Raw genomic sequence first — 23,490 nt, forward strand, 5'->3', positions numbered from 1 at the left:
AGAACACAGATTTCATCCACATATCCACAAATAATGCTATATAGCATGGTGACACATGCAAACATCCGGGTCACGCTACATGGCAGAATGCCACGTTTGCGTAACAGGTGATAACGCCACATCCACAGAACAGAACACCATACCAACATAAGATAACGTAACACCACATCCACAGAGCATCGCAGCACATCCACACACTGTAACATCATAGAACCACAGCCACACAATCAGTTAAAGTGGTATACATTTGTAGCAGAGACCTGCAGTTTACAAACAGGTGCGGCTTTCACAAAAGCAAACAAATGATTGCAATGCAAATTTGGGTGATTCACACTGCACATATTATCATGGGGTTTTCCCATTTGGGGACAGACTTGTAAGGGATAGGAAAAAAGAAAAGGGTAGGAAACAATGAGGCAAGGGTAGACACTGGTGGGTTAGTCCCCTGACCTTAAGAAATGCACCTGTTCTACTATGGGCAACATTGCATACCCAGAACATTGCATATCCACCCACCAGTTCCTGGATTTATGTTTTAAATAGTGCTTCTCTCTTTTTAAAAAATAATAATAATACAACGAGGAGAGCCCACAGCTCAGATTCTCTCTTTGGCAGATTCTCTCCACTTAAGGGGCATTTCAAGTTGCAGGCCTAGGAAAGACTGATGCTTAGGGGCAGAACATCTGCCTTGTGCACAGAAGATCTCATGTTCAATCCCTGATAACTCCAGATGGGAATGGGACAAACTCAAGCCCTAGATGAAAACTGCCATCCTGTGCAGATATTGCTGAGAGGTGGCTCAACAGTCTGACTAAGCTTAAAGCAACTTTCAATGTCCCCCCCTTAAGTCATTTATTAAAAACATATACTATATCTTACTATATAATATTATTGCAAGGAAAAAGTCATCACGCTGCAGTTCACCTGGTCAACAGTAGGGGGCCATGCGAGCAGGCCGGCTGTGGGAGTGAGCAAACAAGCAGGCTGGCAGGTGGTCCAGAAAGGGGCTTCCCGTTCACCCTGTTGTCATGGCCACCGCCACCCACTTGCCTTCTTGCTCACTTGCTCGCTCGCAGGCACAACAGGGCAAGGCATGCCCAGCGTCAGAGGGGGCGAGTGGTCTGGCTGAGCGAGAAAGCGAATGGGCAGGTGGTCTGGCAGAGTAAGCAACTAGGGAGGCAACTAGGTGGGTGGGCCTGGCAGGTCTTAGCACGCTCCTTGTACTCCATCAGTGTCAGAATGAAGCATGCATTTCAAAATGCATGCTTACTGTCTGCCAGCTGCAGCGCGGAGCGCAAGGGAGAAAGGCCTTGTTCAAGGGAGAAATAGCCATGTTCAAATATATAAAAGGATGTCACATAGAGGAGGGAGAAAGGTTGTTTTCTGCTGCTCCAGAGAAGCGGACACGGAGCAATGGATCCAAACTACAAGAAAGAAGATTCCACCTAAACATTAGGAAGAACTTCCTGACAGTAAGAGCTGTTCGACAGTGGAATTTGCTGCCAAGGAGTGTGGTGGAGTCTCCTTCTTTGGAGGTCTTTAAGCAGAGGCTTGACAACCATATGTCAGGAGTGCTCTGATGGTGTTTCCTGCTTGGCAGGGGGTTGGACTCGATGGCCCTTGTGGTCTCTTCCAACTCTATGATTCTATGATTCTATGGGAGCGAGCAACGGGCGTTCACCCCGTCGCGGGGATTCGAACCGCCAACCTTCTGAACTGGAAGCCCTTGTGGTCTATTCCAACTCTATGATTCTATGATTCTATATGATGGGGATTGGTGTATTGGCTGCAGGGGTCATTACACTGCATCAGTGGAAGTAGTGGAATGATTCTATGATTCTATGATTCTATGATTCCTCTTTCTCCTCTCCTCCGCAAGTGGTAGCAACAGCGGCAGTAGGGGGGTTGTGTTGGGGGCAAGCTGTTGGCAGAGGGAGTTTGGAGTGAATTGTTGGGGGTTGGGCTGAGCTGTGGGCATAACCCTTTTTCCGCAGGAAATTTCCTTATTCCAGCGCCGTTTCCCGCTGCTTCCCGCTGCTATTCCGGATTGTTAGATATCCCGTAGACTGTCCCGGGACAGGTGAGGCTGCTGATCCCTTATTTTCAAATCTGAAAGTTGATAGCTATGGCTGTGGGGAGTAGGGCGGGAATGGCAGGGAGGTGGGGATGGGGTACTGAAGGAGCTGTGAGTGGGGGGTCAAGGAGTTGTGAGAGGATAGGGGTGGCTAGGGTGTAGGGAGTTTGATGGACTGGCAAGATGGCTCATGATGGATAGCTCACTCAGTAGAGCATGAGACTCTTGATCTCAGGGCCGTGGGTTTGAGCCCCATGCTTGGCAAAAGATTCCTGCATTGCAGGGGGTTCAACACGATGACCCTCATAGTCCCTTCCAACTCTACAATTCTATGATTCCATGGGGTTGGCGAGCAAAGTTCGCAAGGGCAGCAGTCTCTAGTGTAAATACCCCAAACACTGAGGTCCAGCTCCAAGGGCCTTCTGGTGGTTCCCTCACTGCGAGAAGTGAGGTTACAGGGAGCCGGGCAGATGGCCTTCTTGGTGGTGGCACCCACCCTCTCATCAGATACCAAGGAAATAAACAACTATTGGGCTTTTAGAAGCCAGTCCCCGTGCAGGGAAGTTTTTAACGTTTGAGGTTTTGTTGTGTTTTTAATATTTTGTTGGGAGCCGCCCAGGGGAACCCAGTCCGATGGGCGGAATATAAATAATAACGATATTGTTATCATTATCAGCTATTATATATGAGTGTACCTGTTCATTGGCTCGCTTCCAGAAAACAGCCAAGAGGAAGACAGCCGTAACCGGCGGGGCAAGGTAGCTAGTGACGGATTGGATATAGATGTAGAGCTGGCCGCTATTGGAGCTCTGCAGGATTGGGATCCAAACCACGCTGACAGCAACTAGGACAATAGTGACTATCCTGCGAGGTTAGCAATAAATAAACAAAAACCACAAGTGAAACATCATCATCATCATCATCATCATCATCATCATCATCTAAAGAGTGGGTTTTCTGGGGGAAAGCAGCAAGGCAAAGGCAAAACCTCTCGGACTTGTGGCTAGAACGCATGGGAAAAGCCAAAATGTGGACAAGCTCCATGGGGACTTCTTATGTTCTAGCAGTGGCGTAGCGTGGGGGGTGCAGGGGGGCCGGCCACACTGGGCGCAACATCTGGGGGGGTGCGCTCGCACTCGCAGCTCTCTGCCCCTACCTGGCTCACTCACTCTCTCTCACTGCAGTGCTGGCTGTGCGAATCCGATCCGAGCCGCCAGGTCGCCGCCCACTGTGGAGGGGAGGGTGCCAGGCGTGCGGTGCGGTGCGGAGAGAGAGCGAGGGACTATCTGGGGGAGGGACAGTGCAGGGGGGGCACAAATTACTTGCCTTGCCCCGGGTTAGGGGGCGCAAATTACTTGCCTTGCCCCGGGTGCTGATAACCCACGCTACGCCACTGTGTTCTAGGTTACAGGAGAAGCACCTTATCCAAAGGCCACCAGAACCCTGGAGGGGTGAGTGAGGTCTTGTTCACACAAATACCGAGCAAATGGCAGTCCAGGCCACGGCGTTTCAAAAACCCTGCCTGTGTCAAATAAGTCATGCGCAACAGAGGCTGTGTGCAAGACTTTGCTTTCTGCATGCACAGGAAAGTATCAGCCGCCCACACCCCGAGAGGGTCATCTACGCAAGACATAAAATAAGGGAGAGTTTTGCAAGCAAGCAAAATCGAATGCTCCTCAATTGCACCGCAGGCCAGTCTAATCTGTGCATTTTATGCATATCTGGAAGTGGTCCAGTGTCCATGCAGGGTTATATTGCCTTTGCAGGTAACCGAGAAAGGAACTGAGATGAAAAACTTGTTCCCGTGGGCTGGGCTTCACTCAGCACCTCGACTGACGCAACCAGATTTAGCAGCAGACAGGAATGGTGGGATATGCAACGTGGGATTACTGCAGGTTGCCAACGAGTCCTACCAAGGGGCCCCAAGAGCTTCTGGGAAGCCAACAAGAAAGGAGTTGGCAGATACTGAGATGCATGCAATGCCTTGCAAAAGCAAACCTTTACAAGGAGGGGATCATATAAGGCGAAACAGGTCTCAGCCTGTAGCTCTTGTGTGTTGCTTTCGAAAACCGTTTATTTACACCCGAGGCCACAGATGATCTGCTTAATTAAATAAAGAATCCCCGTGCAGTTATTATGTAAATAAAGAAACTAAACAATTTTTAAAACAGGAAACGGGGAAAATAGCACCCCAGTCAACTCTTGATTATTCCGGCACTTCTCAGCCGAAGCAAACATTTTAATGGGTGCAGACCCGGAAGCAAAACCGTACAGCTGTCCCAGGATGGCACCCCATCAAAGGAGGGTGCTGTCATGGGATGTTGCACCACTTCTTTGTGGCAGCAGTAGATCCAGGATTTGTCCATCTCAGGGCAGTATGTCTGAGTCAGGCCTCACACAGACAGGCAGACACACACCCCTGCCTCTTTTTTCAAAACAAAGCAAGGGCATCAGCCAAATTCTCTCTGCTCAAGTTCTTTCTCAACAGCCAGTTTCAACCTAAGTCATGTTATGAGCAGACGTGTTCAGGTGGATTCTCAGCCCAGTATGCCTGAAGGAGCGTCTCCACTCCCATCCATCAGCCCGGACACTGAGGTCCAACTCCAAGGGCATTCTGGTGGTTCAATCACTGCAAGATGTGAGGTTACAGGGAACCAGGCAGAGGGCCTTCTTGGTAGCGGCGCCCGCCATGTGGAACGCCCTCCCATCGGATGTCAAGGAAATAAACAACTATCTGACACCTGAAGGCAGCCTTGTTTAGGGAAGTTTTTAATGTTTGATGTTTTATTGCTTATTATTATTATTGATAATATTCTTTTTAGAGCCACCCAGAGTGGCTGGGAAAATCAGAGTGGGGTATAAACAAACAAACAAACAATATTGTTGTTATATTTTTCAACATCATCATCATTATTATTGTTATTATCATTATCATCATCATCATCATCATCATCATCATCATCCAGGCTTGCTTTGCCCCCAAAGTGGCATATAAATAAACCAGGACATAATACAGTTATACCTCGGGTTACAGAGGCTTGGGGTTGCATGATTTCAGGTTGCGCACCGTGCCGAACCCAGAAGGACCGGAATGTGTTACTTCCGGGTTTCAGCGCTTGCGCATGCACAGAAGCACTAAATCGTGCTTTGCACATGCGCAGAAGCACCGAATTGTGACCCACGCGTGCGCAGAAGTGTGGGTCGCGGGTTACGAGCACTGCGGGTCACGAACGTGCCTCCCACACGGATCACGTTTGCAACCCGAGCATCCACTGTAGTTCAGAATTTACCGCTGCACCACTGGCCCTGTATAAATTATAAAGGGGGAGGATGATGTCATATGGAAAATGAGAATGCCTTTCCAAATGCCTGACACACACACGGCCAGCAGGAGCTAAGGTGTGTCAGTTTCCCACCCCCACCCCGCTTCACAAGATAACGCCTGTCATTGATCAAATACGCAGGGTGAGTCACGCCCACCCATTCACTTCCAAGAATCCCCCTCCATGTGTCAGTCTCCTCCGCCTGCCTTTCCTTAATCACCCAGCTGTTTGCGCAAGAAATATTGTGCAGAAAAGAGAAAGAGGCGAGGAGAGCTCTTGCATCCTTCATCATCAGGCAGCTGCCAGGGAAAAGGAAGAGTTTACACCCAAGTAAAGAGGGAGGGGGAAAACGATATCCTTATAAGGGAAAACTGAAGTCAACTTCCTGCGCGGTGACATTCCTACACGCTTTATTATTTCCTTTTGTTTCTCTTAGTAGTTCATTCTCCATGGAATTGCGTCTCAATGCATTCATCGGCATGTACGTAAGGAAGTTGGAAGTACAGTGGTACCTCGGGTTACAGACGCTTCAGGTTACAGACGCTTCAGGTTACAGACTCCGCTAACCCAGAAATAGTACCTCAGGTTAAGAACTTTGCTTCAGGATGAGAACAGAAATCACGCAGCGGCGGCGCAGCGGCAGCAGGAGGTCCCATTAGCTAAAGTGGTCTTCAGGTTAAGAACAGTTTCAGGTTAAGAACGGACCTCCAGAACGAATTAAGTTCTTAACCCAAGGTACCACTGTATAGGGCGAAGGTAGGCAGGCAGGCTGAGAGGCCGAGGCCCGGGTGTCCTGCCTCCCTGCAGTCCTCAGACTCGCAACTTGGTTTTTGCCAAAGGCATTAATGCCTAGTAGATTGCTGTGATAGATACGTCAGGTTACTAGGCAGATAGGTCCTGATTCTCACCCTGTGGCTCCTCCTCACTGCCAAAATTTCTCCACAGGGCTCCAGACACATCCATTGCCCCACCCACTTTTTGCATAACATTTGCATTTTCTCATTTGCACGCGCAGGTGCAAATTGAAGCAGCAAGGCTTACTCCGAACCACAGAGTGCCAAGAGGATTTGCTGGGCTCAGGATACTTTAAGCGGATTGGGGCCTCCACAAACTATGATGGCAGGTGGGGTCTCACTGAGAGTGTACTCTGCACTACGCCCAGATGCCCTTGTAAGCAAATCTCTTTCTTTAAGTTTAAAGGAAGGAGGCAGCAGCAGCTACAGACGTCAGGACCGGTGCTGGATTTACGTATAAGCTAAACAAGCTATAGCTTAGGGCCCCACTCTCTTGGGGGCCACCAAAAAATTTAAAGGGGGGGGAAACTGGATGTACATTTCCAAAATATAAGATAAAAAGCAAATAAAATAAAACCTACATACAGCAACAGTGTTTTGTTTTGTTTTGTTTTTTGTTTTGTGCGGGCTCCTATGATGTAAGTAATGGGCCCCGCCTGCTAGCCTGTTCCCTAAAATATCACTGGTTTGCTCATTTCTATATATAGGGTGCCTACATTCTGCATGGACTGGTTGCATGGCAACGTGTGCAAATGGTTTTAGAATGATACCTATTAGGTCCATAAATTACCATATAGCATATATTCAACAACAAAAAATAGCGACAATTTGTTGTTGACAAAGGACAGCTGGACATAGAAAGGGCCCCATTACCTTCAGTAGCTTAGGGCCTCATCAAACCTAAATCTGGCCCTGGTTAGCACCCCAGTGCAAAAGACCCAGGGTCACCCCTGATAACAGCCCTGTGACAACGCAATGCTATAAATGCCACGTGTCTTATCATACTTCGCTCTGCCAGAAGAAAACCGTGCCAGTTCCATCGTTCTTGTAACATCTGGCTTATTGTTTAATAATTGTGTTCTGTGGTTTCTTTTGGCTGCTAGCTGCCTTGTGGGCCCTGTCGTTTGAAGAAGTATTTTCAGAGAACAAACACGCCGACATCCAGTAATAATGAATGGCTTTGTTTTCGCTGAGAGATCTCAGCGTCCTGATAAAGTCGCCACACAGTCCCACCCCAAAGAGGAGCCACCCTCTTCCACAAATGGGTAAAGTGAGATAAGACAGCATCATTATGTCCCCATGAATCTAAGTCGGGGACACAGAAATGACTCCTCTCTCCAATTAACCATGAACATTTCTGAAGATCCCCTTTAAGCAGAGAAGCAGCGGCATATCAGAACCACGGCATTTAGTTATCTGGGGGCCCATCTGCCCTATACATTTAAAGCAGCGCCGTACCAGTTTAAATTGCCATGGCTTCCCCCAAAGAATCCTGGGAGATGTAGTTTGTTAAGGGTGCTGAGAATTGGTAGGAGACCCCTGATACCAATTCCTGGAGGGTTGAATGATCAATCCCTCTTCCTAGGGAACTCTGGGAAATGAAGCTCTGTGAGGGGAATGGGGGAGTCTCCCAATGACTCACAGCACTCTTAACAAACTACAGCTCCCAGGATTCTTTGGGGCAGGCCATGACTATTTAAAGTGGTATACCTGCTTTCCACATATGGAGCCAAGGGGGCCTGGGAAGCTGATGATTTGCTGCTTAAACAAAATCACTGGCCTAGTAGCTGGATTTATTACTGACAAATGAAGCATTGTGAAATCGCTGAAGAATTAGGTTAGAGTTTGGGAGGGCTCATTCCTGCTAGCTCCCTTGTTGTTGTTGTTTTTAATTGCTTCGTTGCAGCTCATTTGGCAGGTTACCTCTCCCTCTCTCTCATTCCGTGTTCACACATCGAAGCAAATCGATTAAGCCCAAAGAGACAAAAGGAGGAAAACAATTAAGTCAAGGCGTGTCCTGCCTTGCCAAATGCCATCTAAGGCTGGCTGGAATCATCAGGGGAGTGTCCCCAAATTGCTACTCTACGGCAAATGAAATTGCACAATCGAACTCAGGGACCAGACACGTCACACAAATTAGCAGCAAGAGGCTGCGTTCCAGATTTAGCTGTGGGTAAATATCTGCATGGGGGATGCGGGTGGTGCTATGGTCTAAACCACTGAGGCTCTTGAGTTTGCCAATCGGAAGGTTGGCGGTTCGAATCCCCGCGATGGGGTGAGCTCCTGTTGCTTGGTCCCAGCTCCTGCCAACCTAGCAGTCCGAAAGCATGTCAAAGTAGATAAATAGGTACCGCTCCGGCGGGAAGGTAAACGGCATTTCTGTGCACTGCTCTGGTTTGCCAGAAGCGGCTTAGTCATGCTGGCCACATGACCCAGAAGCTGTATGCCGGCTCCCTTGGCCTGTAAAGCGAGATGAGCACCGCAACCCCAGAGTCATCGCGACTGAACTTAACGGTCAGGGGTCCTTTACCTTTAAATATGTGTATATTATCAGGAAAGAAGAAGAAAAAGCCCTGTCAGCCATTAGCTGCCTCCAGTCTCTTACATTGGTTGAGCTGCTGTGACATCACAAAATCCACACATTCTTAATTATCACGGGAAAGGCAAGGACCAGCAAAGGAAAGTTGACTTAATGAACATTCTCAATGTTGCTGGGAGGGGGAAGGACCAGTATACAAATGCTGATCACTGGCACATCTGGTGTGAAGAAACAATATTTTGATTTTGTTCTGTGAACCGCCCTGAGACCTCCGGGTATAGGGCAGTATATAAATTCAATAAAGAATTGTTTGGGCTTCAAAATGAGGGATGGGTTAGAACTTAATTATCCTTCCCTTCTATATCTCCACCATTACTCAGCAGACCCTGCCTTATTCATAGGGTAACCAGCCTTATGCTCCTTCAATATAACCTACATAAAAAGGTAAAGGTACCCCTGCCCGTACGGGCCAGTCTTGACAGACTCTAGGGTTGTGCGCCCATCTCACTCAAGAGGCCGGGGGCCAGCGCTGTCCGGAGACACTTCCGGGTCACGTGGCCAGCGTGACATCGCTGCTCTGTCGAGCCAGAGCCGCACACAGAAACGCCATTTACCTTCCCGCTAGTAAGCAGTCCCTATTTATCTACTTGCACCCGGGGGTGCTTTTGAACTGCTAGGTTGGCAGGCGCTGGGACCGAGCAACGGGAGCGCACCCCGCCGCGGGGATTCGAACCGCCGACCTTTCAATCGGCAAGCCCTAGGTGCTGAGGCTTTTACCCACAGCGCCACCCGCATCCCTATAACCTACATGCTTAAGTCTAATTAATGCACAAAGGGGTTAATACCATGGAGTAAGCTGTCCTGTTACATTTTGCTATGTCTATGTCCCTTACTTTGGGAGGAAACAGGTAATCAGGTCTAATATTATCCCCCTGTCTACCTGAGAAGACTGGTGTGTAAAGGGCTTCTCTTGAGTCCCTATATCAATAATCTAGGAACTTTTGCCACTTCGTAACTAAGCCAAGTTTTACTGCCTGCGCATCTTTCTGAAGCACATGAATCTGACCTTGGGAGAGTTTGTAAGTAAACCATTTTTAACTCCCCAAATGTGTGGTGTTTTTCTATGCTAGGGGAAGTGGGAAACTTTGGAAAGAAACTTTTTAAGGGGACATTTCAGAACTCACTTTAAAGGGCACCTTTTTAGGTTTTACAGACTGTATTTTCATGCTTTCCTTTGCTGCATGTTTTGCGATTTTAAATCTCCGCTGGGGTTCTCTCAGCAAAGAGTACTTCCCCCAAATTGAGTTTATGCATATGAAACAGGGCGAGATGATCATGCCTTTTGCCTCGGGCAGCAAAATGCCTTGAACCAGCCGCACTGACCCACATGGCCAAATATGTCAATAAGGCAGGGTGAGTGAGGAATTCCCCCCAGGCAATCTGCTGCCACTGTGAGCAACACAAGGAATGCAGGCTAGCATTTTCGTGAGGGGCAGGGGCAAGTCATTCTGCAGAGCTTTTAGCAACACGGTTAAAGGCACAGCAGAACTTCATGAGGACAAGGGAGACTGTGTTGAAGGTCAAGCAGGATACACAGCAACTTTTATAGGGCATTCCTTGGGCTGTTCAGAAATGCAACCCAATAAATTGGCGGATCACTCGGTTAATCACTGGCTCACTCGAGAGCCAGTGTGGTGTAGTGGTTAAGAGCGGTAGTCTCGTAATCTGGGGAACCGGGTTCGCTTCCCCGCTCCTCCACATGCAGCTGCTGGGTGACCTTGGGCCAGTCACACTTCTTTGAAGTCTCTCAGCCCCACTCACCTCACAGAGTGTTTGTTGTGGGGGAGGAAGGGAAAGGAGAATGTTAGCCGCTTTGAGACTCCTTAAAGGGAGTGAAAGGCGGGATATCAAATCCAAACTCTTCTTCTTCTTCTTAATTAATGATCTGGATCACCCATATGAAATTCAAGTTGCCGGCCATCAGTCCTCTCTTGGCTACACAAACATGCTCATTAATTGAAATCTGGAGACTATTGCAAGCAAGATTTCTGCATCATTAGGTCTGTTGTGCAGGCAGATAAACTGAGTTGATGGTGACTGCGGGAAATGATTCAGAACGCAGGACTACGGAGGCATAAACAGGGGAAGTTAATCTCCGTGCCTGGCTGGTGCAAGGAAAAGATCCGACAGGGTGTCTATCATCATCATCATCATCATCATCATCATTATTATTATTATTATTATTATGAAACAGCAGCACACAGTGAGCCTTTGACCCTCCAGATGTGGCTGAACTACAACCCCCATTTATCCCTGCTCATTGGCCATACTGGCTGAGGATCATGGGAGTTGTAGTCCAGCAACTTACAGCTAGCCAGCAGCACCTTCACTATGGGTTTATAAAATGCATTTTTTAAAAAAGCCTTTTGAAAGACTGTCAGCATTTTAGTGTTCACGTCGCATTTTTGCAAGCAAATCCTCTTAATATGATGCATTTTTGCATGTCCTTTGCAAAAAAAAAATAATGTGCATTTTTATGGATGCTTTCACCTAATCCAGGGTGGTTGAACCCTTTTTTAGCAGCCCTTGGCCACATTCAAGAAAAAAACATTTTAAAGCTTTAAAATTTTATTTTCTGTGTGTGTCATGTGTTGTTAACGAAAGCACATACACCTGTTTGTCTATTAAAGCTATTAACAATTAAAGCTATTAACTCTGTATTTAATTATATATATTTAATCAAATATATAATTTGTGTACATTAAATAACATTAAATATATTGCGAACACTTTAATTTAAGACATGGGAATTGAATTCGGTGTGTGGCCCGCAGGTTCCCTGTCCAGGTACTCTTGCAGCCCACTTGGTGTGAGAAGTTGGACCACTCTCACCCATGCACTTTGCAAATCATTTTGAAAAGTGTGAAATGGGTAGCCCCTTGATCGAATTCAGCTTGAACCAAATTTCTCTCCCATTCATCCCCACTCCCTGGTCATGGCGCTTAGCATCCAGGGTCAACAAAGGTTCCTGAGCCAGAAAAATCCCACAAGTTCTTGTAAAGATGGCCAAGTAATAGATCCTAAAATAATGAATCAAATAACTAATCGCCAGCACTGCCCTTTCACGACACACGAAAACTGCCTTTGCATTGTCTAACGGTAGAGCCGGCCCCAGGGATACTGCCCCGCCCCAGGCTGGTACCTTCCAACCAGAAGCAGCTCTTTTTCGCTGGGCTCCTTCCGCACCTTCTGCCAGATGTCCATGGTGAAGAGGGTGCTACTGCTGTTGAAGATGGAGGTCAGGGATGACATCAGAGCAGCCATCATGACGGCGATCATTAACCCTCGCAGACCTGGAGGGAGGAACCAGAAAAGCCAATGGCTTTTAATGTTTAACAGACGATTGTATTTTAATATTTTGTTGGAAGCCGCCCAGAGTGGCTGGGGAAACCCAGCCAGATGGGCGGTGTATAAATAATAAGTTGTTGTTGTTGTTGTTGTTGTTGTTGTTGTTGTTGTTGTATAGCAAGGCTTCCTCGTCTTGCCTCTCATTGCGCCTCCCTCTTCATTTCTCTTTTTTTAAAAAAAAAATATTTTTATTAAGGTTTTTACATAGAAAAAAAAGAAAAAGAAAAAAAGAAGAATACAAAAATACAAAAAAATACAAAAACAAAAAGTACAAATAAAAACAGTTCCATTTTCATAATATTCCTTGCATTTACTTATTTCCCAGACTTCCTCACACCTCCCCTCGCTGTATTCCAGGTTAGAGATTTAATCAGCAAATCCCTTCCCTCTGTCTTATCTTAATCTTTGTCTTAATATCTTGGTATATCTTAATCTTTATCTTAATATCTTAATATATTGAACCTTTAGTTTTACATCTTTTAACCTTCAAGTTTTTTCATACTTAACCACATTGTTGCTAATAACCTTTTAACCTCCATCCGATGTCATTTTAACATTCATTAATCTTATAATATTTCAGTAAATAGTCTTTAAATTTCTTCCAATCTTCTTCCACCGTCTCTTCTCTGTGTGTTCTGGGAGACCAGTGGGGAGAGAAGCAGGAGGGGGAGACCCCCTGAGTCTGGACTGCTCCCCCCACCGCCGCCACTCTAGCAGTGCCAACTGTGTCCTGAGCACACCTAGCTCAAGGATGACAAACAGTCAGCCAGTAGTTTAATTCTTTATTGACAAAGCACATGCTTACAGCAGTAAGTTCTGACGACCAACTAGCTGGCATCTCCTCCCCGGGATTGTCCTCTGAGCTGGACTGTTGGATCAACAGCGTGGCCCTGCCTCCACCCAGCAGTGAGTAACACCGTACAAATTGGAGTTAACTCTTTATTCGCAAAAGTATGATTGGCGCGGGAGTGTCAGGCCTAAAGAGCGCAGCAACTCATCTCTAGCAGGTCCTGCCCTCGTGAAGCAGTTGCTGAGGCTGAAGGTCCCTGCCTCCCCACAACTGCTGGTCCCCTCCAGCATCCATCCTACAACTTGCTGGGGAGGGAACCAGGGGAGAACCCTAGAGAGCGGTGAGAAGGACCTTCAGTCCTCGCAACAGCTTCATTGGGGAACGACCCACTGGAAAGGGTTGTCGTGACCACTCGGACTGAGCTTCCTCCCCCTTTGAATAAAGAGTTAACTTTACTGACATTTGGTGCTTTATGGTTTCATTGCTGACCAATGCCTGACTCCAGCTCCTGATGCTACCATTCTACCCTCCACTGTCAGAGGCAAGATGCTTCTGAATTCCGGCTGCTGGAAACAACAAGAAGAGGAGAGTGCCGTTGCTGTGTCCGGTCAGCATCTGGTGGGCCGCTGTGAGAACAGAATGCTGGACTAGATGGGCCACTGGCTTCACCCAGTATAATAATAATTATCCAGAGGAGGGCAACCAAAATGGTCAAAGGCCTGGAATCGATGCCTTATGAGGAACGGCTAAGGGATATGGGCATGTTTAGCCTGGAAAAGAGGAGGTTAAGGGGTGATATGATAGCCATGTTCAAATATATAAAAGGATGTCATATAGAGGAGGGAGAAAGGTTGTTTTCTGCTGCTCCAGAGAAGCGGACACGGAGCAATGGATCCAAACTACAAGAAAGAAGATTCCACCTCAACATTAGGAAGAACTTCCTGACAGTAAGAGCTGTTCGACAGTGGAATTTGCTGCCAAGGAGTGTGGTGGAGTCTCCTTCTTTGGAGGTCTTTAAGCAGAGGCTTGACAACCATATGTCAGGAGTGCTCTGATGGTGTTTCCAGCTTGGCAGGGGGTTGGACTCGATGGCCCTTGTGGTCTCTTCCAACTCTATGATTCTAATGATAATAATAATAATAATAATAATAATAATTTATTATTTATACCCCGCCCATCTGGCTGGGTTTCCCCAACCACTCTGGGCAGCTTCCACCGAATATTAAAAACAATACAGCATCAGACATTAAAAACTTCCCTAAACAAGGAAGTTGTCTTTTAAAAGTAAAATAGTTGTTTATTGCCTTATAAGCTCTCCTTCTACAAGAGTCTTCAAGTTGAGGAGCAGGATTTAGCAGGCCTAGTTCAAAGCATCCTGCCTCCTTCCTGAGGTCACTTTTCTAGGGCACCCTGAGGCTTATCTGAATGTGATCAGGGATTCCTCAGCAAATGGCAGACAAACGTCTCTGAAAGGCAGCTCCCCCCACCCAAAGAATATGTCTCTTTCCCCCTGTAACGCACCTTCTGCAAGAGGGACTATTTGGTGCAATCTCAAAACAGGTTCTTACGTCATGCAGGGCAACAATATGACCCCACAGGACTGGTCCACATGCGTTCCTCCGGAAACTCCCAGAATCGTCCCCCAATCAGGAGTATCCCAGCAGATGCTGAAGGCAGAAAAATTGAAAATCCTTGCGCAAGACCCAGCCTCTGAAGCCGAACCTTTTGTAGAACCACAGAGAGTTGGGAGGGACCCAAGGGTCATCTAGTCCAACCCCCTGCAATGGAAGAATCTCATCACACGGTCCCCCATCCAATTGGAAACCATACCAGACCCTGCTTAGCTCTGCAAATGCGCTAGCGGTTTTATCAGCACTGGAGAAAAGTACGGTGGGGAAACTGTGGACCTCCAGTGTTGCTGGACGGCAGCTCCCACCATCGCTGACCATTGCCCTTACTGGCCAGGGCTGAGGGGCTGCTGTCCTGGATAATATGAAGTCCTGGCTACACCCCAGCCTCACCCCCACGGGGTTCCAAACAAGGAAGTTAAGATGCGGGTGGCGCTGTGGGTTAAACCATAGAGCCTAGGACTTGCCGATCAGAAGCTCGGCGGTTCGAATCCCCACGACGGGATGAGCTCCCGTTGCTCGGTCCCTGCTCCTGCCCACCTAGCAGTTCGAAAGCACGTCAAAGTGCAAGTAGATAAATAGGTACCGCTCCGGCGGGAAAGTAAACGGCGTTTCCGTGCACTGCTCTGATTCGCCAGGAGCGGCTTAGTCATGCTGGCCACATGACCCGGAAGCTGTACGCCAGCTCCCTCAGCCAATAAAGCAAGATGAGCGCCACAACCCCAGAGTCGGTCATGACTGGACCTAATGGTCAGGGGTCCCTTTACCTTTACCTAAGTCTCAACAGGCACAGTCATTCCCCTTTAAGAACAAACATCCGGGGGGGGGGGGGAGAGAACACAGCAGCGCCCTTAATCACATTTGTACTCAGAGACACCTGTGCTAATTCTCCCATTAGTAATGGTTTGTGGTTCCTTGTTCAGATGGCAGGGTGGAATTCTTGGGAAATGCCAGGATAAATCCAAGCAGTTTTTGTTTACTTTCTGGCTTTGCCAACATGGGTACCCTAGGTAAACGAGTTGCTAATCTCCCTTTCCTGAGGAAGGTTCTAGAATGAGTGGTCGCAGACCAGATCCAGGCGCTTTTGGAAGAAATTGATTTAACCTGGATCCATTTCAGTCGGAGTTCCGGCCCAGTTTTGGCACAGAAACCGCGTTGGTCGCCCTGTATGATGACCTCTGTCGAGAGAGACACAGACAAGGGAAACACATCCCTGTTACCATATTTTTCGCCCCATAGGACGCACCGGCCCATAGGACGCACCAAGTTTTTTGGGGGGGAAATAAAGGGGGGGAAATTATTTTCCCCCCAGGCGCTTGTGGGGCCGGCAGCAGGGAGAAGCGCTCTTCTCCCCGCCGCCCGCCTGCAGACCAGGTCCAGGGACAGCGGGAAGACGCGCTGCGCCTCCCCGCTGTCCCCGGAGCTTGTGGGGCTGGCGGCGGGGAGAAGCACGCGTCAGCCTCCAAACCACATCGGGAGACAGTGGGGTGGCAGCGTTCCGCCTCCCCGCTGTCCCCCGACCTTGTAGGGCTGTCGCTGCGGCTCTCCTGAAGCCGCACCGACCCCTCTCGCTCTCCAGGCTTCAGCGAAAGCCTGCATTCGCCCCGTAGGACGCACACACATTTCCCCTTCATTTTTGGAGGGGAAAAAGTGCATCCTATAGGGCAAAAAATACGGTAATTCTCCTCGACCTCTCAGCGGCTTTTGATACCATCAACCATGGTATCCTTCTGGAGCAGCTGTCTGAAACAGCCACGAGGGAACCAGGTTGCCAAAGGCTGGCCTAAATGAATGTAAGCGGAAAGAGGAAGCAGTTGCCTGTTAGGGAGTAAGGCGGGACTAGAGGAACACCCAACCGGCCAATAGGAAGGCAGCACTGCCTCGGCTTAGCTTACCACTGGGCATGAGCTCAATCACTAGTTTGGGGTAAGCGATGTTGGAGCAGCCCACCTCGGACCCACACACGCGGGAACATTCTTCGGGGTCGACGCAGCCAACGGCATCTGAAACAGACACAAAATGCGAGTGGTTGGGGAGCAACCATTGACTTTCTGGGTGCCTGTGTTTGTTTGTTTGCTTGCTTGCTTGCAATGTATTTTGTGTTCTCTCAGTGCTGGATTTACGTATAAGCTAAACAACCTATGGCTTAAGGCCCTACTCTCTTGGGGGCCCCCCAAAAAATTAAAGGGGAAAAAACCTGGATGTAGATTTCCAAAATGGGATGCGGGTGGCACTGTGGGTTAAACCACAGAGCCTAGGGCTTGCCGATCAGAAGGTCGGTGGTTCGAATCCCCGTGACGGGGTGAGCTCCCGTTGCTCGGTCCCTGCTCCTGCCAACCTAGCAGTTATAAAGCACCTCAAAGTGCAAGTAGATAAATAGGTACCACTCTGGCAGGAAGGTAAACGGCGTTTCCGTGCACTGCTCTGGTTCGCCAGAAGCAGCTTAGTCATGCTGGCCACATGAGTCGGTCACGACTGGACCTAATGGTCAGGGGTCCCTTTACCTTTACATTTCCAAAATATAAGATAAAAATAAAATAAAATCAACATCATTTTAAGTTAGAGCTTAATAATGTGCTTCTTCCTAATTGTATTTCACTATTAATATACTTCTTAATTATATTCTTAATTGTATTTCTGTCCAACAATTACTTTGATAAAATACATATTTTGTTATGTGCAAATGGCTTTAGATACCTATTAGGTCCATAAATTACCACATAGCATATATTCAACACAAAAAACAGTGACCATTTGTTGTTGACAAATGACAGCTGGACATAGAAAGGGCCCCATTACCTTCAGTAGCTTAGGGCCTCACCAAACCTAAATCCGGCCCTGGTTCTCATTTTGAATTTTTATGCTGCAAACAGCACTGTGCTGTTTGGATGAAGGGTGGCATATAAATTTAAGAAATGAAATAAACCAATAAATAAAATATAAAACACAAATGTTCTTGTACAGACATCTGAAACTCATTCATACGCGCGCACACACACGCACACACACACCGCTCTGTAATAACCACAGGAAGTTTTGGCAGCGGAACAAAATCCAGTCTAAACCTGGAGAGGTCAAGTCTTGACCTGTCGCCGAAAAAATGCCAGTGAAGGCAACAGGCAGACCTCACGGGGGGGCGGGTTCCACAGATAGGAAACCCCCCTGGAATTTGCTACAGAAGGACCCCAAAGGTACCATGTTATGTACTGAGTTGAATGGGATCCAAAATGCAGCAGTCTGATTGGTCCTAGAACAATAAGATTCAGAATGCAGCAGTCTGATTGGTCCTAGAACAATAGGACCCAGAATACAGCAGTCTGATTGGTGCACAGGAGCCACCCGATCCAGCTCCAGGTGGAAGTGAATCCTCAACCTGATTGGCCTACAGGAGAATCCCGGAATTAGCCAATCACGTGGGGCCCATTCTGTAAATAATGTATATAAAGCAGACATCCTGGGGGAACTTCCATTCCTCCTCACCACTATGAGCTGAATAAAGAGCATGAAATCCACTCTCGACTCCAAGTATATTTTATACCACCTCTCTCTTTTTCTTCAGACTCCATCTCAAAAACTCGACCTTCCCCGGGCTTAACATCTAAGCCAAGGGTGGCTAACTCCTGGTCAGAGGGCCTGACCCGGCCCCCAAGCAATTTTTTCCAGCCCTTGAAGACTCCACTGATTTTGACGGTGTAGGCGAAAAGAGGCAAAATTAAAGCAAACTCCATGCTGGGTAGGGATGGGGGGGAGTAATGTGATTCAGCTTGTGTTTGAAAGGCATAGCTCCCTAACTCGCAATTTCCAAAATGACGAGGGAAACTGAAACGCAGGCTGATACGGAAGGGGGGGGCATGTCTTCTTCACTTCCTTCTTCGTTACAATATATCCATTTATTTCCAATTGTCAATGTCAAAAGGGACTAAAATCTATAAAATTCATAGAAAATCAACGTGCCAATTTGCTCAATTTCTCTAGGACTCCATGACACCTTCCCTGTCCTCCATACTCCCTCAAGCAAAGTGTCAAGACCCTAATCCTGTCAAATCACTCTGCCAAGCCTTTCCTCTGGGCAATGCCAGGTGGCAGACTATGCATACATGGACCATTGTCTTCTCATCACTGGTACTCAGGATGTGCTTATCTGCGCATATCTCCAGCTCTGCATATTCCCCCCTCCCTCCTCCATATGTTAATCCTGTGTAACCCAACCTCTTCTTAATGTATTCATGATGTAACTGGGATGTATCTTGCACAGTATTCTGGGACATGGAGGGAAGTTTCAAAAGTTCATGTCACCCCTTTCTCACTGTTCAATCTCGCCTTGAACCTGTTGCGCAATAAACTTGGATCTTCTGCAGTTTGCTCCTGTCTCCGGCTGAACTCATTTTCCTCCACAGGGACCCGCGGACTTAGTCCGACGAGCTGGGTGCCTGAGCAGCCTCGCACCCAGATTTTACCGTAACACAGGCTGTCCTTCAAAAGTCGCGCTTTCCCGAATTTTACAATGCGGTTCTCCACTAGGGCAAGCCGAGTGGTGTGTGCGCGCAAAAGTGCATGCGCTAGAGGAAAGTGTGCGTAGCAATGCTTCTGTGAGGGAAAATAACATACAGTAACACCTTGTATTAGGAAAAACGGCCTTGCAAAAAAGCCACTTCGGCCCTTCTAAGGAGGTGGAGTTGTGGGCTTCACAGCCCAGCCCTGTGTGATTGGGGGGATTCCAGACCATGTCATCCCCTGGCCAGCCAATCGGAGGCGTGGCCTGTCTGGAGGCATGGCCTGTCCTATTTAAGGCAGGACTCAGCCGGGGATCTCCCTCTTTCCCCGCCTGCCAGCTCTTCCTGCTTTTCCCACCCTCCCGCCCTTTAAGGTTTCCGTTCCTTGACCTTGCTAGGGACCTTGGTTGGTCGCCGTCGAGGGGCCTGGTAGGAATTTTCCCACTTGGCAAATTGGCACCAGCCACTTGGTTTTCGCCAACCTCGTAGCAAATCGTCACAACCTGCTGGGTATTGGCGGTTAGTCATTGGTATAGTTCTGTAGATGGAAGAGGGGAGGAAGCGCCGTCACCTGCCATGCATATTGAAGGGTAGTCTGATAAAGGATTGGGGGGGCATGGCCCTGTCCAAAGCCTGGGGAGGTGAGGGCCCAAGGCACGCCCCCTATTGGTGACCCCAGTGGTGTTCCTAGTTGATGTGCATCAGCAGGACTCCCCCTACTGGTGATTAACCCTTCTCGGACTTCAAGCAGATGGGTTGGAGTCGGATATAGTCGGTTAGGACCAATACCTAAGCCAATACCGCTCATCACCTGTAACCAATAAAGTTGTGGCCTTTTTTTTAGCCCATTAACCTTAATAATTGTGTCATGTGTCATTATTTCCACTGGTGGGGGGGCGGGAAATCGCCACGCAAATGCGTATATTAGGGGGAAATTCCATACGTGTGTATGTGTGTGTCAGAAAAAATTCACCCCAAAATGCTAATGAATTTTCATGAAAAAAACAACCGCTGAGGTGAAAATGTGGAGAGCGGAAAGGGAAAAATGAGGAACGTGAAAGAAACCAAAAATTCACCTGTCCTTCGAGCTGGGCTGGGAGGGCAGGGAGGTTTAAAGCCTCTTATTGACTCTGGCGCCACCTACCGATCTGCCCTACCAGCACCAATGGGCACCAGCCACCACTGACACGGGTGGCGCTGTGGGTAAAAGCCTCAGAAGGGACGCGGGTGGCGCTGTGGGTAAAAGCCTCAGCGCCTAGGGCTTGCCGATCGAAAGGTCGGCGGTTCGAATCCCCGCGGCAGGGTGCGCTCCCGTTGTTCGGTCCCAGCGCCTGCCAACCTAGCAGTTCGAAAGCACTCCCGGGTGCAAGTAGATAAATAGGGACCGCTTACTAGCGGGAAGGTAAACGGCGTTTCCGTGTGCGGCTCTGGCTCCGGACAGTGCTGGCCCCCGGCCTCTTTGAGTGAGATGGGCGCACAACCCTAGAGTCTGTCAAGACTGGCCCGTACGGGCAGGGGTACCTTTACCTTTTTATTGACTCTGGCGCCACCTACCGATCTGCCCTACCAGCACCAATGGGCACCAGCCACCACTGATGGTGATGATATTAACAATGAAATAAATAAATAAATAAATAAATAAATAAATAAATAAATAAATGGCATTCATGTCAACCCAGAGCTTCAGAAGATTCTGGAAAGCTCATGGGTCTCCACACAAGCAAGAGGCTTCTTTGCTCTTTCCAACTCCAGGGAAGCTTCACACAGTGGAACCTCCATATACAGAGGCAGTGTATCTCTGAGTCCCAGTTGCTGGACACAAGCTGCATGGGAAAGCTGTTGCCTTCCAGCCCTGCTTAAGCATCTGACTGGCCACAGGTGCTTTCCAAGACTGACCAGAAGACAAAAGGTACTGCGGCAAGAGAAAGAAGGAAACCAGGCCCTGGATTCCCAGCGGCCGAGAAGCTGCCCTCCGAAACCTACTCGCGAGGAGAGCAAGCCCTAAAGCACACAGTGTGGGGCTTCCTTCCAAGATAAGAGTGGGAGAGAATCAGACAAGTTCCACCAGCTCTGCTCCACTGGGAAGGCAAATACAGGAGCTGGAGGCATTTTTTTGAAGGGGAAAAAAACACACACACCGCAAACAAAACGTCAAACTTAAAGCTCAGCCAGGCCAGGACTTCCCTCCCTCTCTCTCCCTCCTTCCCTCCCTCAGCCTGATAAGGAAATCTAGGGACACCGGCTTCTCATGGGTGAGTCAATTTCCGGCCTTCCACGCATGCAATAGATCTGGGCAGAAGCATCACGCATTTGCGATGCAGCCGAAGGAGTTAATGGACAGGTAGGAACAGGGACTCTCCGAAGGCGGGGAGACATGTGACGGCAGGTGGTGCAGGGAGGAGCAAATTACTGAAGCTGTTGCTTTTCTCTCTTTTTCTCTCTCCTCTGCTCTGCTCACACTCTCCAGGTTTCCATTTCTGGCCGAGACCTGCTGAGCTGCCAGGCTGCCGACCAGCAAAAAATAAATAAATTCACCCTCGGACGAAACCTATTCTCCCCTTCCACCTGAGAGAGTAATCTTACGAGCTGGAAAGAATGAAAAACTACCTCTTCTGAATCCTCTCCGGCGAAAAGGAAAAATTCCTGGTTCCAACTCCTGCTGTTTGTTTGATTCTGGGGAGCGTCTCACTTGCTCCTATTTATTTTCTTATGGAAATTTGGAAGGTCAAGGGCAGAGGTGAAGGAAGCCGGGTGTCCAAAGGTTAGAGGGAAAGCATCAGCCAAGCCGGGATTTCAAAGCCGCCAGAACAATTAAACATTTAAGCTTGAATGCCACTGTTGGTTGCTCCCCGCCTGTTTCTGGAAGTTCGGGGAAGGAAAGAAACTTGAGCAAACTTTCTTCATCCTATCCAGGAATATATTTTTTTTTTACTCCACTGAGATGAGCTGATGGGTAAGCTGGGAAACTGAATGCCGGTGTTTAAAGACAGTTAAGGACTCTTGGGTGGTGGTTGTTGTCTCTTTAAGTCGCAAAGGGAAACTGTTCACGAGGAATTGAGAAGAAGCTAGGAGGGGCCTTATTTGCTGCTAGTTTTCCCTTAAACTCAGGGATACACCTCACTAAATTATTTCATTAAATTATCCACCTTTTTTATTTATTTTGGGCGGACGTTCCCCTCCTCCTCGGACCAGGGATCATGGCTTTCTCTCAGGTCCAGTGCCTCGATGACAGTCATGTCAACTGGCGCTCCAGCGAATCCAAGCCGGAGTTCTTCTACAGCGAAGAGCAGAGGCTGGCGCTGGAGGCGCTGGCGTCGAACGGGCCAGATGCCTTCTACGAGGTCCTCAAGAAGGAGAACATCAGGGACTTCCTTTCGGAGCTGGAGCTCAAGAAGATTTTGGATACGCTGGAGACCTACGACCCCGGCTCGGAGTTCATCCCCCGAGGGGATGGTGGTGGGGTCGACCTCAGCAGCCAGAACGGCGAGCAGGACCTAGTGCCTTCTTTGGAATACTGGCCGCAGAGATCCGACCGGTCCATTCCACAGCTGGACCTCGGGTGGCCGGAGACCATTGCTTACCGTGGGGTGACCAGAGCTACTGTCTACATGCAGCCGCCTATTGACTGCCAGCCTCACATCAAGGAGGTCGTCCGCAAGATGATCTTCCAGGCTCAGAAGGTGAGAGTTGCCCTCTGGGTGCTGCCTTTGGGGGCGGGTGGTTAGAGAGCTCCCCTCTTGCCCAACCGAAACATCCCTTTTGTCTCCTCCAGAGGTTTGCCTAGAGGATGGTGCACAGGCAGGTCTGGTCTGTTCCAGAATGAGCTCATCCTGTCTATACTTATCACCGGTGTTGGTGGCAGATAAGGTCTGCGGCACTGATCCAATCTCCCCGAGGAATGAGAGGGGGAGCAAGTCAGTTGGGGCAGTCGCTGCTGGTTCAAAGTGATGGGGAAATGGGGACAAAGCTGGTCAGGAGCTCACTATGCCGGGTTCCCCCCACCCCACCCCGCACGTTGGTCACTGAGGCCACTAAAAGCCGTAGGCTCATAATCTCAGGGTCATGGGTTTGAGCCCCGCTTTGGGCAAAAGATTCCTACACCCTTGCGGTCCCATTCAACTGTACAGTTTTATGATTCTATGAAATGGAGCGGAGAGGTGGGATGGATGGCAGAGAAAAGACTCAGTCTGGCTTCTGGTACTTTGACCATCTGATGAGCTCCCCAGAAAGTCATTTACGTAGCCTTTACCATTCTGCTCAGCGCTCAGCACTCTGGGGTACGAACCTATCGGGAAAGGGGCAGCTTTTGATCTGTAAACGTGGCTCCCCAACTGCAGATGTGCGTGGTTATTCGGTGGTGAAAGGCACTCTGTATGTCAAGCAAAGTCCAGCCCAAGGGCCTAATCCGGCCCCCACCAGTTGGTTTAATCCTAAAATCCTT

The 23,490-nt window shown here is 48.6% G+C and overlaps 3 protein-coding genes across 4 annotated transcripts in view; 2 read left to right on the top strand and 1 right to left on the bottom strand.

Annotated features, from left to right (window-relative positions):
* The window catches only part of LOC310664458 (uncharacterized protein), a 541,032-nt gene that overhangs the window by 32,605 nt on the left and 484,937 nt on the right, over window positions 1-23,490 (top strand). The gene's annotated exons all lie outside the window — the stretch shown is intronic.
* Window positions 1-23,490, bottom strand: part of SLC5A10 (solute carrier family 5 member 10) — a 118,020-nt gene that overhangs the window by 5,886 nt on the left and 88,644 nt on the right. The window contains exons 10-12 of the mRNA XM_083413536.1: window positions 16,452-16,559; window positions 11,933-12,083; window positions 2,770-2,938 (exon numbers count right to left, since the gene is read on the bottom strand). Coding sequence (XP_083269662.1) covers window positions 2,770-2,938; window positions 11,933-12,083; window positions 16,452-16,559 — 428 coding nt within the window. The remainder of the gene's footprint in view (window positions 1-2,769; window positions 2,939-11,932; window positions 12,084-16,451; window positions 16,560-23,490) is intronic.
* Window positions 21,291-23,490, top strand: part of FAM83G (family with sequence similarity 83 member G) — a 52,387-nt gene continuing 50,187 nt past the window's right edge. Inside the window, exons 1-2 of one of the 2 annotated variants that reach the window (XM_083413467.1) lie at window positions 21,291-21,390; window positions 21,517-22,729. In XM_083413467.1, the coding sequence (XP_083269593.1) occupies window positions 22,247-22,729 (483 nt within the window). In that variant the 5' untranslated portion in view covers window positions 21,291-21,390; window positions 21,517-22,246. Of the gene's footprint in view, window positions 21,391-21,453; window positions 22,730-23,490 lie in introns of those variants that run through there. The other variant, XM_083413468.1, reaches the window with a different exon arrangement.

This window comes from Podarcis tiliguerta (genome assembly GCF_965153285.1).
Source record: "Podarcis tiliguerta genome assembly, chromosome: 14".
NCBI lineage: Eukaryota > Metazoa > Chordata > Lepidosauria > Squamata > Lacertidae > Podarcis > Podarcis tiliguerta.